Raw genomic sequence first — 17,429 nt, forward strand, 5'->3', positions numbered from 1 at the left:
GAGTGATTCCAGTTGCTTTTCTATTCCTTGGACACTTATTTCGATGTCAGCCATTTTTTCGTTTGTGCGAGGATTTAGAGAAGGAACTGCAGTGCGGTCTTCCTCTGTGAAACAGCTTTGGAAAATGGTGTTTAGTATTTCAGCTTTACGCGTGTCATCCTCTGTTTCAATGCCCTCATCATCCCGGAGTGTCTGGATATGCTGTTTCGAGCCACTTACTGATTTAACGAAAGACCAGAACCTCCTAGGATTTTCTGTCAAGTCGGTACATAGAATTTTACTTTCGAATTCACTGAACGCTTCATGCATAGCCCTCCTTACGCTAACTTTGACATTGTTTAGCTTCTGTTTGTCTGAGAGGTTTTGGCTGCATTTAAACTTGGAGTGAAGCTCTCTTTGCTTTCGCAGTAGTTTCCTAACTTTGTTGTTGAACCACGGTGGGTTTTTCCCATCCCTCACAGTTTTACTCAGCACGTACCTGTCTAAAATGCATTTTATGATTGCCTTGAACTTTTTCCATAAACACTCAACATTGACAGTGTCGGAACAGAAATTTTCGTTTTGATCTGTTTGGTAGTCTGAAATCTGCCTTCTATTACTCTTGCTAAACAGATAAACCTTCCTCCTTTTTTTTATATTCCTATTAACTTCCATATTCACGGATGCTGCAATGGCCTTATGATCACTGATTCCCTGTTCTGCACTTACAGAGTCGAAAAGTTCGGGTCTGTTTGTTATCAGTAGGTCCAAGATGTTATCTCCATGAGTCGGTTCTCTGTTTAATTGCTCGAGGTAATTTTTGTATAGTGCACTCAGTATGATGTCACTCGATGCTCTGTCCCTACCACCCGTCCTAAACATCTGAGTGTCCCAGTCTATATCTGGTAAATTGAAATCTCCACCTAAGACTGTAGCATGCTGAGAAAATTTATGTGAAATATATTCCAAATTTCCTCTCAGTTGTTCTGCCACTAATGCTGCTGAGTCGGGAGGTTGGTAAAAGGAGCCAACTATTAACCTAGCTTTGTTGAGTGTAACCTCCACCCATAATAATTCTCAGGAACTATCCACTTCTACATCACTACAGGATAAACTATTACTAACAGCAACAAACACACCACCACCGGTTGCATGCAATCTATCCTTTCTGAACACCGTCTGTGCCTTTGTAAAAATTTCAGCAGAATTTATCTCTGGCTTCAGCCAGCTTTCTGTACCTATAACGATTTCTGCTTTGGTGCTTTCTATCAGCGCTTGAAGTTCCAGTACTTTACCAATGCAGCTTCAACAGTTTACAATTACAATACCGATTGCTGCTTGGTCCCCGCATGTCCTGACTTTGCTCCACACCCTTTGAGGCTGTTGCCCTTTCTGTACTTGCCCGAGGCCATCTAACCTAAAAAACCACCCAGTCCACGCCACACAACCCCTGCTACCCGTGTAGCCGCTTGCTGCATGTAGTGGACTCCTGACCTATCCAGCGGAACCCGAAACCTCACCACCCTATGGCGCAAGTCGAGGAATCTGCAGCCCACACGGTCGCAGAACCGTCTCAGCCTCTAATTCAGACCCTCCATTCGGCTCTGTACCAAAGGTCTGCAGTCAGTCCTGTCGATGATGCTGCAGATGGTGAGCTCTGCTTCCATCCCGCTAGCGAGACTGGCAGTCTTCACCAAATCAGATAGCCGCCGGAAGCCAGAGAGGATTTCCTCCGATCCATAGTGACACACATCATTGGTGCCGACATGAGCTACCACCAGCAGATGGGTGCACCCTGTACCCTTCATGGCATCCGTAAGGACCCTTTCCACACCTGGAATGACTCCCCCTGGTATGCACACAGAGTGCACATTGGTTTTCTTCCCCTCTCTTGCTGCCATATCCCTAAGGGGCCCCATTACACGCCTGACGTTGGAGCTCCCAACAACCAGTAAGCTCCCCTTCTGCGACTGCCCGGATCTTGCAGACTGAGGGGCAACCTCTGGAACAGGACAAGCAGCTATGTCCGGCCGAAGATCAGTATCAGCCTGAGACAGAGCCTGAAACCGGTTTGTCAGACAAACTGGAGAGGCCTCCCGGAATGTCTTTTGCCCCCTGCCACACCTCGAGACGACCTCCCACTCTACCACAGGTGAGGGATCAGCCTCAATGTGGGCAGTATCCCGGGCAGCCACAGTCGTAGTCCGGTCAGGGGATGCTTGGGACAAGCTGGCTGTCCCCGACAAACCCCCACCCGGACCCCCACAGTGATGCCCATTTTGGTGACAGCCTCAAGCTGTGTGACCGAAGCCAACACTGCCTGAAGCTGGGAGCGAAGGGTTGCCAATCCAGCCTGCATCTGAACACAGCAGTTGCAGTCCCTAATCCATGCTAAAAACTGTTGTGCAAAGAATGTCTGAACTAATCTACAGAGAGCACAAACAATTCGACACAAAATTTAAACAGTTATTAAAATACAAGATTGCCTAGTAAATGCAGTAATGCTGCTACTTGCGCACTGCTGACACACTGCTCGGCGGCGGAAGGAGACTACGCGATTTTACACTATTCAGGTATTAAAACGCGATGCTACAACTCTCAAATACTATAATAAGCCCAAAATTTATGAATTAAATAATGCAGGTACCAAAAACACACAAAAAAAATTAAGAATTAAACTATGTAACAAATAAGTGAGCTAAGAGTATACGACTTGCTGCTGGCAGCTGCTTATCCAACGGCGGCAGGGAGCAGACTGGCTGTGACCAACCGACACTGGCCGTTCAAAACAAAAACAGAAGAGAGATGACTATGCGAATTTACACTATTCAGGTACTAAAACGCGATACTACAACTCTCAAATATTATAATACACCCGAAATTTATGAATTAAACAATGCAAGTCCCAAAAAGATGCAAAGAAATTAAGAATTAAACTATGTAACAAATAAATGAGCTAAGAGTATATGACTTGCTGCTGGCAGCTGCTTATCCAACGGCGGCAGGGAGCACACTGGCTGTGACCAACCGACACAATGATGTTGAGGTGGTGGCCAGCAGGAACCCCAGATCTGACCCCGTTAGAGTGTGTGTGGGAACAACACAGACATCAGCTCTGTTCAGTGTCTGTAACAAGGATACCGAGGACTAGTTGCAACAATTATGGGTCTGACATCCTTCCAAATTAAATCAGTGCATGAAACCAGGTCACAGGGTTTGCAAGTTGATACTGATAAGTGCTCACGCATTGCCAAGTTCTTTGCAAATTTGACTCAGTTATGCTGTCACATACCCTCTCAACCTGTGAAGTTTCAATACGTTTCCTCCTCCCCTTCTTGGTGCTTCACATTTTTTGTCAGGCAGTGTAGAATGAGAAGAGAATTATTTTTGAAAAATATGTTTGAAAGATTGGAAAAGCAAAGAAAAGTAATTCTTTGTGGTGAAGAGAGAATTGTGGGTAGGATAAACCCCGCTTTAAGACATGATACTGAACCAATCATATCACTTTAAAAAATTTGGTTTTGCATGCAATACTTGGTTGGTTAATTTCACGTTGGAAATCTACTTTTGAAATAGTCCAATGAATTGAGAAGTGAAGATAATATTGAAATGCATAGCTTTTCATGTAATATAATCATTAGGTATTTGATGAATAATAGCACACAGCTTCTGTGCTATGCAAGTTCTGATTGTGGCCCACACAACAAAGTTAGAATGGTTGTACAGGTGTTGTGCTGGGAGAACAAAGTTGCAGAAATACTTCTACAGACGTTTGTTTGTGAATGTTATTCTGTTTATACATTGCTTATCATTTAGTCTGTGAAATCACTGGTAATCTATTGTTTAGTAAGATTTTTATATATTATATATTCTTGTTAATCATGCAGACAGTTCATACACACAGAATTCATTTTGTATGAAAATTTTGAAAATACTAGTTCTTTATTTTTGCCACTGAAGAATTCTTGTATCAATGTAGGGGCTTCAGAATGTAATTTAGTGCATCAAGACATGCATATTGTCAGAAAAGAACACATGTTCTGAGTTGCCTGCACACACACAGTACTGGTGTAGCATGGATAACAGGTACATTACAGTGTGAGAGTGAAATGGTGTGGGAACTGGAAACATACTCCAAAGTATGTGGGACAGTACGATTCTTGTGGGCAAAATGTCTTAGTTAAACACAGGTTAGACATGAAATTCTGGTGGTATATGGACCAAATGCTGTGTGGCATGCAGGTGTAGTGAAATGGTGGCAATAACTTTCTTCACTGCTGATGATTGCAAAAGAGAGCCATCAACATTGACAATAGACAATGGACAACAATGTCCAGGCAGTCAAGGAAGAACATCTGGGGGAGAGGGGGGAGGGGGGAAGATTTTCTAATGATGAGGATGTTTTCCAAATGCCTCCATGAACTAGGAGCAGATTTCTATTGTTGGGGATTGAATAGATGGTGGAATGTTCCGACTGGTGGTAACAGAGGCTTTGGTGACTATGTTAAAAAATAGTGTCATATATCTGTGTCACTTTGAGTATGATACAGATTTCTGTCAGAGTTGCTTGGCCTGCTATGATAATATATAACTTTTGTTGTGAAGCCCAGTAAGTTATTTGTTTAGATATTTTCAGTTTTATATGTCTTGCCATTTTTGCCACTGCTATTGACAATTTATGTCTTTTTCCTTGTCAAACTGACTGTGATTAATTGTGCTTTTTAATGTAACTGTGTAGATTGCAGAGAGAGCGAGCTTTGGCAGCCGAAAAAGAGAAGCTGGAGGGCCAGTCAGTGGATGCCCTCCAAAAGTTGCCCTGTCCCGGCAGTATGGGATGCTCCACCAACGTTCCAAATAGCAGTGGCCGTCCAGTGGCATCTAGCCCCAGGTAAACTTCTTATTTTTATGCCTATACATGCATTTCATTTCATCCTGGTGCCTGCAAGGTTCAGGGATTCACACACATTTTGTGAAGTGCTCAGAAAAAATACAAACATTCTTGTCCCACTTTGTGAAAATATGTTTTCAGAAGGTAGAAATAAATATAACAGTGTTGTTGTTTTCAGTCCAGTGACTGGTTTGATGGAGTTATCTGCACTGATCTATCACATGGTAGTCTTTTCATCTTTGCATAATTATTGTCAGCAACACTGACTTGAATATGCTTACTGTAGTCAGTTGTCAAGGCTTCATCTTCCTTTATAATTTTTACCCCCACAATTCCCTCCAGTAGCAAATTTACTATTCCTTGGTGTGACATGTCAACTTATCTCTTCTTTTAGTCAAGTGTGCCATAAATTTCTTTCCACCCAGTTCAATTCAGTACATCTTTATTAGTTATCTAATCTACCAAACTAATCTTCAGCATTCATCTGTGGCATACAAAGCACATCAAGAGCTATGATTCTCTTTTTGTCTGTACTGTACACATTTCACTTTCATGTAAGGCTACACTCCTGCAAAATACTCTCAGATAAAACTTTATAAGAGTTGAATTTGTATTTAGTGCTAGCATTTTTCTCTTTTTGTGGAAAGGTTTTGTTAATGCTGTCAGTCTGCATTTTATATACTCTTTAATTGTAATGTTGTCATCTATTACACTGCTTACAGACTGATGTTCACTGCTTTCCTAAACTAATTCCCTCAACATCAACTGATGTAATTCGGCTTCAATCTATTGCTCTTATTTTGCTTTTCCTTATATTCATTTTTTAACTTTTTTTTAACACACTATCCACTTTATTTAATTGCTCTTTGAATTGTTCGCCATCTCTGGCAGAATTATAATGTCGTTGGCAGATCCCAGTGCCTTTATTTCTTCTCCAAGGGTTGTAATTCTTTTTCAACATTTTTCCTTAGTTTCTTTCATTGATTACTCAATGTACAGGTTGAATAATATGGATATAATTTACAACCTTCACTCCCTTCTCAAGTATTGCCTCCCTTTAAAGAATGTAGTAATATTTCAGTATAATTCTGTGTGTGAATTTCTTCCAAAATATGCTTTTTAACAATTCCATTCTACTTTATAATTTCCTCATTCTTGTCGCAAAGAAAAATACATCGAAAGCTTAATGGAAACAGGTGTTATATTAACTTGTTGTGAGAGCCTTCAGGTTTATTAATGGTATCTTCATCAGTACAGATTATCCCCATTTTCAGTTTCCACTTTTTTGTATATCAATTTCCATGTCTGCAATAGTTACAAACAGTCCTCTGCCATGTAAACTGTACCAACCATCAACAGTATCGTAACCTCAATAGCTGTAATCCCTTCCGCACCAAAAAATCTCTCCCATACAGTTTAGCGAACTGTGGACAGTTGATCTGTAGTGATGACCAGTACCTTGCTCAGAATGCTGAAAATCTTGCTGGGGTCTTCATGGACTGCTGCTGGCCACCAAAATCTAGTCCTCAGACATATTGACTGTGCCATATATACTCTTTCTACTAATATCCCAACCACCCCCACTTGCCAGCTGAAGGCTGCACCCACACTTATTACCCAATACCATCCTGGACTGGAGCAGTTAAACCACATACTCCATTAGCCCTTCAACTGCCCTGCATGCCCTGGAATGAGGATTACCCTTATCTAAATCTTCCCCACGTCACCCAAAGTGGTGTGCCAGTACCTACCCAGTCTGTAAAGTATCATGGTCCATCCTTATGCCATCATTACACAGCACAGTCTATTACACTGTTTGTTGTCACAGACATATATTATGCCATTAGAGATATGATCTGCTGTGAAGCAGTTATGTCATATGTCTGCTCTATTGCAGCTTCTGCACATGCTCTTGATGTTGGTGTGACCACAAACAAGCTTTCCATCTGAACCCTCCCAATCCCCAATCCAACAGCTCCCCATGCACTACTCAAATGGCTCACTTTAGTTCAGTTAATCTGCCCCAAAAATTCTCACTCTTCCTGTCTTCAGCCTTGATGCCCCTTGTCTCCTCACTGCCTGCCATTTGTTTTGTTGTGTACCAGTATACCATAAAAGACATCCCCTGCCTGCACCTGGGTGAGCTTGTTGTTGCCACATTCCTGTTCTGTTCTATTGCTGTCCTTCCATAGCCCTCTTGCATCCTTCTCCTTACCTGTGTCTCCCCCATCCCTCTGCCTTGCTCCTGAAGCACAAGTTCAATCTTGTTTATATGCCTGTATAGTTAGAGATTGTCTTTTCTCTTTTTATTGTTTTGTTTTCTAGAATTTGTGTGAAGTGATTTAGGGATACCAGAGAGAATCTTATTCAGTATTCCCATAGAGGGAGTTGAGTTGTGCTATAAGTATAGATTAGATTATTACTTGTTCCATAGGTCATGAATACAACACTTCATAATGATGTGGAACGTGTCAGGTTAATAAAAGGTGTCTATACGAGATATTACATTACACAAAATATTACATGACACTTAATATTTTTACTTTTTTTTTGGGGGGGGGGGGGGGGGGGGGTTAACCACTTACGATATCCAAAAATTCATCTAATGAGTAGAAGGAGTTGCCATTCAGAAATTCTTTTAATTTCCTTTTAAATGCTATATAGCTATCTGTCAGACTTTTGATGCTGTAAGTGACCAAAGACTTCTGTGGCAGCATAATTTACCCTTTTCTGTGCCAAAGTTAGATGTAACCTTGAGTAGTGAAGATTATCCTTTCTCCTAGTGTTGTAGCCAAGTACACTGCTATTACTTTTAAATTTGTTTGGATTGTTAATAACAAATTTCGTAAGTGAATATATATATATATATATACCGTGAGGCTACAGTGAAGATCCCTAGTTCTTTAGATCAGTGTCTGCAGGATGATCTTGGATGAGCTCCAGCAATTATTCTGATCACATGCTTTTGTGCAATGAACACTCTTTTACTCAATGATGAGTTACCCCAGAATATGATGCCATGCGAAAGCAGACAATGAAAATAGGTGTGGCAAGCTAATTTACTGAGATGTATATCGCCAAAATTTGCAATGATCCTAATAGCATAAGTAGCTGAACTCATAAGTTTCAGCAGATCTTCAGTGTGTTTTTTCCAGTTCAACCCCTCATCAATGCATACACCTAGGAATTTAGAATATTCTACCTTAGCTACAGATTTCTGATCGAAGTCTATATTTATTAATGGTGTCATTCCACTTACTGTGTTTTGTCAAAGTTGAATGAGAGCCCATTTGCAGAGGACCACTAATGATTTTCTGAAAAACATCATTCACAATTTCATCAGTTAATTCTTGTCTGTTGGGTGTGATGGCTATACTTGTATCATCGGCAAAAAGTACCAGCTTTGCATCTTCGTGAATATAGAATGGCAAGTCATTGGTTGGTTGGTTTGTGGGATTAAAGGGACCAGACTGCTGCAGTCATCGGTCCCTGGCAAGTCATTAATATATATTAAGAACAGCAGAGGACCCAAGACCAAACCTTGCAGCACCCCATTCTTGATTGTTCCCCAGTTTGAGAAATCACCAGTTTTTTGCTGTAAACCACTGTTCCATTTATCTTGATGATTGCACATTAGTTGTTTCATATATCTTGTTATTCTGTTGCTCTGAAAGTCTGGCGAATCTAAAAATACCATTACAATCTATTTCCTTAGAGTGGAAAATTCGACATTCATCTCCATGTGGCAGAAAGGGAACAGCCTTGTGTTGTAAGCAGCTAACAAATGCAGAGACCAGATGTTTCTGGAAAGGTTTGGGGAGATGAGAACACACCCATCACCAAGAATACCACTGACTTATTCGTGTGGATTAGCAAATGGAGTGAAAAGTAGGTCTCCTGCTTCACTGATGAACAGATATCTTATTGGCTTCAAATGACGACAGCAAGAGGAAACTGCTACATAAGAGAACAGTGCAGTTGACCCAAGTGGTCTGAGTTTTCTTCTCTCAAATGATTAGCAATCTGCTTTAAAAAAATTAAAAAAAAAATCAGTTTAAAAGTTTTTGTTCCAGAGCTCTAAGTGGAACACACAAAATTGAAACAGGTGTGATATCAGTAGTCCTACATTGAAAAATTGGAATGTGGATGTTCAGAACTCAACTTCTTGTTGCAGAGACTACGAAAATTAAAGATAAAATGATGTAAATGAGATTTTGAAGTTACTGAAATCTTAAATTAAAATAGGGTACTCAACACAGTCACTTCAGAGAAAAGACCAGTGCAAAGGCACAAATAGTTACAGGTACAAATAGTCGAGACAGTGTGTAAAGGGATGCATAAAGCATGAAGCAAAGTACAAGGACAGTATTAACAAATCTAAATGTTCAGCTCAACCCACAATGATGTGGATTTGGAAAATAGGTTTTGATAGCTATGAACCCTAATAAACCTGAATTGATTTTATAAAATACATTTTTAAGGAGATTTTAGTCATGATATGCATTTGCTGAAGTATTAAAATTTGGATCAGATGGAGACTTGAGGTAGACCTATGCCATTTGCATGCAGTTTTGTTGCTGACCGATTCATCTCATTGTCTCAATCTTTCCTTCTTTACAAGCTCCACAGAGGCTGTTCCTACTGAACTGCACAAGGAAAAAGGATGTGATGGAGAACAGCTCAGAAAAAGGATTAAGAATTGTTTCCAAAAATAAACTTCCAGTTTTTTATAGACTGTATGTAATTTAAACCACTTGTGAAAACTGTTATGAACTTGACTCTATAAGTGTTAACAGTTGGCAATCAGGAATTGTGCTATCACCTACATCTGAATCTGTACTCTGCAAGCCACTAATCCATTTAGATATGTAATATGGGAAGAATGATTGTTTAAACATATTTATGCACACTACAATTAGTCTAATCTTGATTACACAATCTGTATGGGAGCAATACATAGAGGGTTATATTCCAGATTCATCACTTAAAGTTGGTTCTAGAAACTTTGTAAGTAGACTTTCATGGGACAGTTTGTGTCTATTTTGAAGACTCTGCTAGACCAGTTCTTTCGGTGCCACCCTCCCATGGCCCAAACAAACCTGTGACCATTGATGCTGCCCTTCATAGTGTTTGTTGAATATTCCTTGTTAGTCCTGTCAGGTGTGATCCCACACACTAGAGCAATATTCTAGAATTGATAGCATGAGTGCTTTGTACACAGTCTCATTCATAGACTGATTGCACTTCCCTAGTAATTACCAATGAAGCACAGTCTGCCACCTGCTTTACCTATGACTAAGACTGTGTGATTGTCCTGTTTCATGTCCCTACAAATTGTTCACCCATGTGTTTGTAAGAGTTGATTAACTATTTTTTTATTTATTCATATGGCTCACATCAGTTTAAAATTACAGGTATATAACATTAGTAATACTATATATAACAGGAATATGAAAATACAAAACTATGTAGAAAACTAACTAAATGTCAATATCTAGGTTCCTAATCCATATAAGAACCGTATCATCAGCTCTCATGGGATCGCTCCAACTCCTCTGATAGGAACGCGAGGGGCATTCATATCTAATGTGCTTGACTGACTGGTTTTAAGCCGCTCAGTCATAAAATGGAGACTCTGTAGCGCCCCATTTGTAAAGAGAGTCTACACATCGTCCATGACCAGTGTGATCTCTGTTCAGTTTGACCCACATTTTCCTGTCGAGTTCTGTGCCAGCTGTATCGCAGCTATGCTTTCGGAACCACTCACATTCTTCAGGATTTTCAATAAATTGACTGCTCTGGTCCCACTAATCTCTCACCCCAGCATTACTGATCTCTAGCTGTTCTGCTTGCCGTAATGGTGAGTTTCTTGAACAGTCTACTTTGTCGTAAATTTGGTATGTCTTCCTGTGTGGGTAATTCCAGGTTCTCCCGTAGCTTGTGGTATTTCCTAGGCAAGGCCTCACTTCTGCAGATTGTGGGTGGGTAAACGTTGCTCAGCAGAAGAAGCCAATAAATCACTGTTCGTCATATTGCCCCAATTATTAACTGCATAGTGTGGTTCATCTCAACGTTGATCAAATTCGTGTAGCAACAGTTTAGCCACACCAAGGCACAATACTTGGCTTCTGAGAAGACCAGTGCAATGGATGATGTGCGCAAGGTATTTGCTGAAGCTCCCCATGTCATTCCACAAAAATTTTGAATAATATTGTTACGAGTTTTTATCTTGGCAGCAGTACTTTCAAGATGTTATCTATATGAAAGGGTGCAGTCAAGGGTGACGCCAAGGTGTTTCTGTTAAGTTTGACTCTGAACTCCATGCTAACTTGTTCATTTGTCAGATGGATTGTATGTATTTCAGTTTCACTTTTACTGGGCTTAAGTCACCACATCCAAGAATCTTGGTTCTACAAGCAAGAGTGATATCATCTGCGACTTTTGTTGACCTGGTATTGGGAGATCAGAGATATACAAGTTGAATAATAGGGAGGCTAAGACAAAGCCCTGTGGTAGACCATTACCTAATTTCTTGTCTATGTTGACATTTTCTCCCATGTAAACACGGAAATATCTATTGTTCATCTTGGTGTTGATGAGAGTTCCAGTTTTTTGGCATCGGATTGTTTTTAGTAATTTGTATATCATCCCTTCTCTCCAGCCTGTGTCATGTGCCATGGTTAGGTCTACGAATGTGACAGATGTCTCACGTTTTCTTGGAAACCAGCCTCTATGAAAGTTGTTAGGGCCAGTACCTGGTCGCAGCAACTCCTCTGTGGGCTGAAACATGCTTGCTCAACTGGGATATGTTCCAGAATGAAGCTAGTAATTCTGTTATAGATGAGCCTCTCCAGTAGTTTGTAAGTACAGCTCAAAAGGGAAATTGGTCTTAAATTTTGAGTGTGGTCAGCTGGTTTACCTGGTTTCAAAATTATTACTACTGTTGTTCTCTTTAGCTCATTGGGCAGTGATCCACTATGTATGATGATGGAGAACAAGCAGACCAGCAATTTTTTTTCCCACCATTACTCATGTTTATCAGAAACTTTGGGTATATATTATCCAGATCAGGTGCTTAACCAAGATTAGTTTGTTTCAAGGCCTCATCCAATTCAGTCAGTGTAAATGGTGAAGAGAAATTGGGTTTGTTTGGGTACTAAGCTTTTAGAGAGGTAAGTTCTTGTTTTGTTTTGGAAGTACGAGGGCTATCCACAGAGTACATTACGTTTTGGAATTAAAAATAAATAAAGTATTGGAAATTTTTTTTATTATATACAGATGAAAGCCACACTTCAATACTACTTTTCTACATAGTTGCCATTTAAATTAAGGCACTTACCGTAATGATAGCTGAGCTTGGAAATTCCTTTGTCTTAAAATTCGGCCGTCTGTGCCTTCAACCACGTGGTTACCTCTTCTTGAAGCTGTGCGTCGTCATCAAAACACTGCATAGCCAACCACTTCTTCATTGCTGGGAATAAGTGGAAGTCGCTCAGTGCCAGGTTGAGACTGTACGGCGGATGAGGAAACAACTCTCACTTAAAAGATTCGAGAACTTCATGAGTGGCATTTGCCGTGTGGGCCCAGGCGTTGTCGTGAATCAGCAAGATCTTTGAGCCCAACTTTCCCCTGTGCTTGTTTTGTATTGCTCTTCTGAGGTTGTGCAGAGTTTGGCAATACCTTTGAGAGTTTATTGTAGTGCCTCTTTCCAGGAAATCCACAAAAATCGTATTTCTACCGGGTTACTGATTAACCATGTGGTTGAAGGCGCAGGCAGCCGAATTTTACGACAAATGAATTTCCAAGCTCGGCTATCGTTACGATAAGTGCCTTAATTTAAATGGCAACTATGTAGAAAAGTAGTATTTAAGCGTGGCTTTAATCTGTATATAATAGAAAAATTTCCAATACTTTATTTATTTTTAATTCCAAAAAGTAATGTACTTTGTGGATAGCCCTCGTATGTTGTTTGTCACGGAATGATCTATACGTTTCAATTATATGGTTAGCGATTTGGTTACCTGAAATACCAGATTTCTGCCCAGGTTTATTGGAGGCTCTGCCAAGCTTATGCAGGAGACTCCATGCCTTTCTACGTGAATGTCTGTAGTTTACATTTTCTACCATCTCATACCATTGTACTCTTCTACCAGCATCAAGACTTTGGAGGATATTTTCTGCAATATTGCTGTCACCAGTTTCTCTATACTATTCATAAGGTTGTTCACAATGTTAATTCCAGCCTGGTATATATTCCTTTCTGTAAACACTGTCTGCCTGTGTCTGTTCATGGAAATGATTTAGCTCATTTTATGTAAGTTCTCTTGGTAACATAAAGACAGCAATTCTTTATGTGTGTACCAAGTAGGCCTCGTGGCCGCTCAGTTTATGAAAAATGACGTTCCTGCTCGAAAATTAATAGTCACCATGGAGTTTTAGGGCTGTAGAGAGGAATTTTGCAGAAAATCATTAAAAACTTCATCTGGGTCCAACATTTTAAGTGCAGTGACAAAGATAAATTCAAAAGAATACAGTAAATTTAAGAAACCTTCAGCTTTAGCAGTGGCTGTGGGTTCTTTGAGCTTGAATTTCTTGAAGAACTAAATTAACTGTTCGCATTTCTGACAAATAGTTTTCAATGAACTTAATCTACAACACCACCAGGCAGGGCAACAATGCCATTGAGCTACAGGATCTTGAGCAGCTTGCAGAGACTCAAATATTGCTAGTCACATGGAAGACCCATTTACAAAATTGGTCATTTCTGTTACATTTGAAATATAGTCTCTCACAATGGTCTCATGTTGCATTGCCTCTTGTGTTACAAAGTTCCAAGAATGGGTCAAACAGTGAACATGCAGAATTTGCAGCTTAATGTCTCTGATTTTTCTTGCAACCTAGGAAAAAGCTGTTTATATTTGTCCCTCTGTCAATAGAAATACTTCTGGATGACTTGATATCTAGAGGAAATAAGTGAGAACATCGATTAAAATTGTCAACAATATTTCAGCTGTAGTAGACTCAATATTGTCCTAGGATTTCTACTAGGCCTTATCTCTTTACCTATTTGATCCTCTGCTGCCTTCACTATTTCATTTCTCAAAGCTACCCTTTCATCTTCTAATGTATTCCTTTCCCCTGTTCTTGACAAGTGCAAAATGGCTAAGCAGTAATGGCTAGAGGATAAATGTAAGGATTAGAACCTTATATCACTAGGGGAAAGGTGAATACTGCCTACAGGAAAATTAAAGGGGCCTTTGGAGAAAAGAGAAACAGCTGTATAAATATCAAGAACTTAGGTGGAAAACCAGTCCTAAGCGAAGAAGGGAAAGCTGAAAGGTGAAAAGAATGTATAGAATGTCTATACAAGGGAGATGTACTTGAGGGCAGTATTAAGAAGTGGAAGAAGGTGTAGATGAAGATGAGATGGGAGATAACCTACTGTGCGAAAAATTTGATGAAGCATTGAAAGGCCTAAGTGAAAACTAGGCCTTGGGAGCAGACATCATTCTGTCAGAAGTACTGATAGCCTTGGGAGAACCAGTCATGACTAAACTCTTCCATCTGGTTTGCAAGACGTATGAGATAGGTGAAATACCCTGAGACTTCAAGTAGAATATAATAATTCTAATTACAAAGAAAGTAGTTGCTCACAGGTGTGAATATTATCAAACTATCAGTTTATTAAGTCATGGTTGCAAAATACTAACATGAATTGCTTACAGAATAATGGAAAAATTGATAGAAGCCAACCTTTGGGAAGATCAGTTTGTATTCTGGAGAAATGTAGGAACATGCAAGGCAATACTGACTGTACAACTTGTCTTAGAAGATAAGTTAAGGAAAGGCAAACCTACATTTATAGCATTTGTAGACTCAGAGAAATCTTTCAACAATATTAACTGGAATACTCTTTTTGAAATTCTGAAGGTAACAGGGGTAAAGTACAGGGAGAGAAAGGTTATTTGCAACTTGTACAGAAACCAGACGGCAGTTATGAGTTGTGGAGCTTAAAAGGAAAGCAGTGGTTGAGAAGGGAGTGAGACAGGATTGTTGCCTTCCTCCATGTTATTCAATGTCTACATTGAGCAAGCAGTAAGAAAACCAAATAAAAATTTGGAGTGGAAATTAAAGTTCAGGGAGAAGAAATAAAAACTTTGGGATTTGCCAGTGACGTAGTAATTTTGTCAGATGGAAAAGAACTTGGAAGAGCTGTTGAATGGAATGGACATTGTTTTGAAAGGAGGATTTTAGAAGATCCATGCACCTGTCCTGAATTGCATGAAGGGACCAGACTATGTTAGCCTTCCCACACTGATATTGAATTTCTCATATCCCAGGCTTTCTGAGTCTCAAAGCAGTCTTGACAGATCTTGGCAGGTGGATGGAACACACTTTTAATTTCAGATCTCCTAAAAATTCTTCCAGTGCTCCCAGCATAAGGAATAAAGGCCACTTCTCTTCATGTCACTCTGGAGGTTGCCCAAACTCAATAACTCAATGAATCTGCTGCTCAGAGTATCCACTTTCCATAAACACCAATGCTAAGTGTGCAAGTTCCTGTGTTAGACTATTCATGTCACAAGTAACACATGTTCCTAAAGACACCATAATGTTGGTTTGTGGATGACAACACTTCACATGTAGATATCAATCAGCATGTGTCAGTTTTCAGAGTACCATCATGTTTGTTGTAAAGAATTACAATCAAATATGGAAACTTTCTATCACTTTCAACCTCCATGGAAAATTTAACGGTGAGATGAAGGCAGTTGTAATGGTCCAGAAATTGGTTAAGATCATCGCACCAATGGAGCCAGACCAAAAATGTGCCATCATTGTATATCTAGAAGTACATTGGCTGCAAAGCCATATGTCTTAGTGCCGTATCATCAAAGGCCCCCATGAATAAATTGGCAACTATGGGTGCCAAACAGCTACCCACAGCTACTTTATCATGCCATTAAAAAATATTGCTGATAATTGAAAAATGCTTGGATGTTAGCACATGATGACAAAGATACACAACATCCTCATCCAGTTTTTCACAAATCAAACTGAAGGACTCTTCCACAGGGACCCATGTTAACGCAGATACCACATCAAAACTCACAGGGAAACAAATGGCTGTCCTTTCCACAGAAGAGATGTTACACCTCGGTGGCCAAATCCACACAAAGGGTGGGGCACTTCTTGCCTAATTTCTTCTGCCTGGTTCTCAAGAAGGCTGGTGCTGCTTCTTCTACAAAGCAGATAAATTCTGTAACTGTGAGTCTCGGTGGAGCAGGAGCAAAATTTAAACTACTTTCCAACACAGCCACTGCAGGCCCATACAATTCCTTACTCAAAAGATAAATCATAGTGTGTCATTGTGTATGCCCTTGTGGTGCTGTAAAACAAGAAAGAATCTGTTCAAATATAGAGGACCATTGGTAATGCCACTCCTATGTGCATAGTCCAGTAGTGCCCATGCAGAACAATCAACCCATTCCCAAACATCTCTTGACAACTATGAAGTAAGGTCCAAATGCAATTAAAATAAATCTTCGGAAATAACATCCATCTGTCTGTGAGTAAAACGAATGCTTTTTGTGATCAGCACTTGACTGGCATGCTCCTTAGTATGAGCCCTCCTACTATTAATAAAATTAACAAATGTGGCAAAATTAGGAATGAAAAATCCAGGAAGAAATAAGAAAATATTATGAAAAGGATGGATTACTGCTCACCATATAGTGGAGACATTGAGTTGCAGACAGGCACAACAAAAAAACTGCTAAACGAGTGAGTTTTCAGCCACTTGTTGCACAGAAACCATACACATGTTCACGTAAACACAACTTGACATGACCACTGTCTGTGGCCACCGACGCTGAGCTGTGAGCAAGTGCAATGGTGGGAGAAGCAGTATGGGTGGATGGAGTAAGGAGGAGATTGGAATGAGGAGGGGGAGGGGGGGGGGATAGCAGGGCAGTGGTGGGGGACAGAAATTGCTGCTTGTGGGAGCATACAGGGATGTTGTGGGACAGGGCAGTTCAGCTAAGTGCAATTGAGAGGTTAGATGGAGGAAGGGAATAGAAACAGAGAGAAGTGAAGAGACTGTTGGTTTGTTGGTGGAGTAGGAGGCTGTGTAGTGCTGAAGTTGTAGTAGGGAAGGGGGTAGGTGGGTGAAGGACAGTGACTAACAGAGGTTTAGGCCAGGTGGGTTATGGGAACATTGGATATATTGCAGGGAGAGTTCCTGTCTGCACAATTCACGTTAGCTGATGTTGGTAGAAAGGATCCAGATGGTGCAGACCATGAAGCAGTCACTGAAGTGAAGAACATTGTGTTGGGTAGTGTGCTCAGCAACTAAGTGGTTCAGCTGCCTCTTTGATCCAGTTTGTCGGTGGTAATACATGCAGACAGATGTTGCAACTTTGATGGGATAGGTGATGCTCATGACTGGACTGGAGAAGTTGGTAGTGGACAGATCTTGCATCTAGGTCTGTTGCAGGAATGTAAACCATGAGGCAAGGGGTTGGGAATGGGTGGAGAAGGGATGGATCTGGATATTGTGTAG

The 17,429-nt window shown here is 40.3% G+C and overlaps 1 protein-coding gene across 1 annotated transcript in view; it reads left to right on the forward strand.

Moving 5' to 3' along the window:
• LOC124606343 (calmodulin-binding transcription activator 1) overlaps positions 1–17,429 on the forward strand; it is a 943,657-nt gene that overhangs the window by 903,002 nt on the left and 23,226 nt on the right. Inside the window, exon 27 of the mRNA XM_047138326.1 lies at positions 4,718–4,867. Within this exon, the coding sequence (XP_046994282.1) occupies positions 4,718–4,867 (150 nt within the window). The remainder of the gene's footprint in view (positions 1–4,717; positions 4,868–17,429) is intronic.

Source organism: Schistocerca americana, chromosome 3 (genome assembly GCF_021461395.2).
Source record: "Schistocerca americana isolate TAMUIC-IGC-003095 chromosome 3, iqSchAmer2.1, whole genome shotgun sequence".
NCBI classification, from domain to species: Eukaryota; Metazoa; Arthropoda; class Insecta; order Orthoptera; family Acrididae; genus Schistocerca; species Schistocerca americana.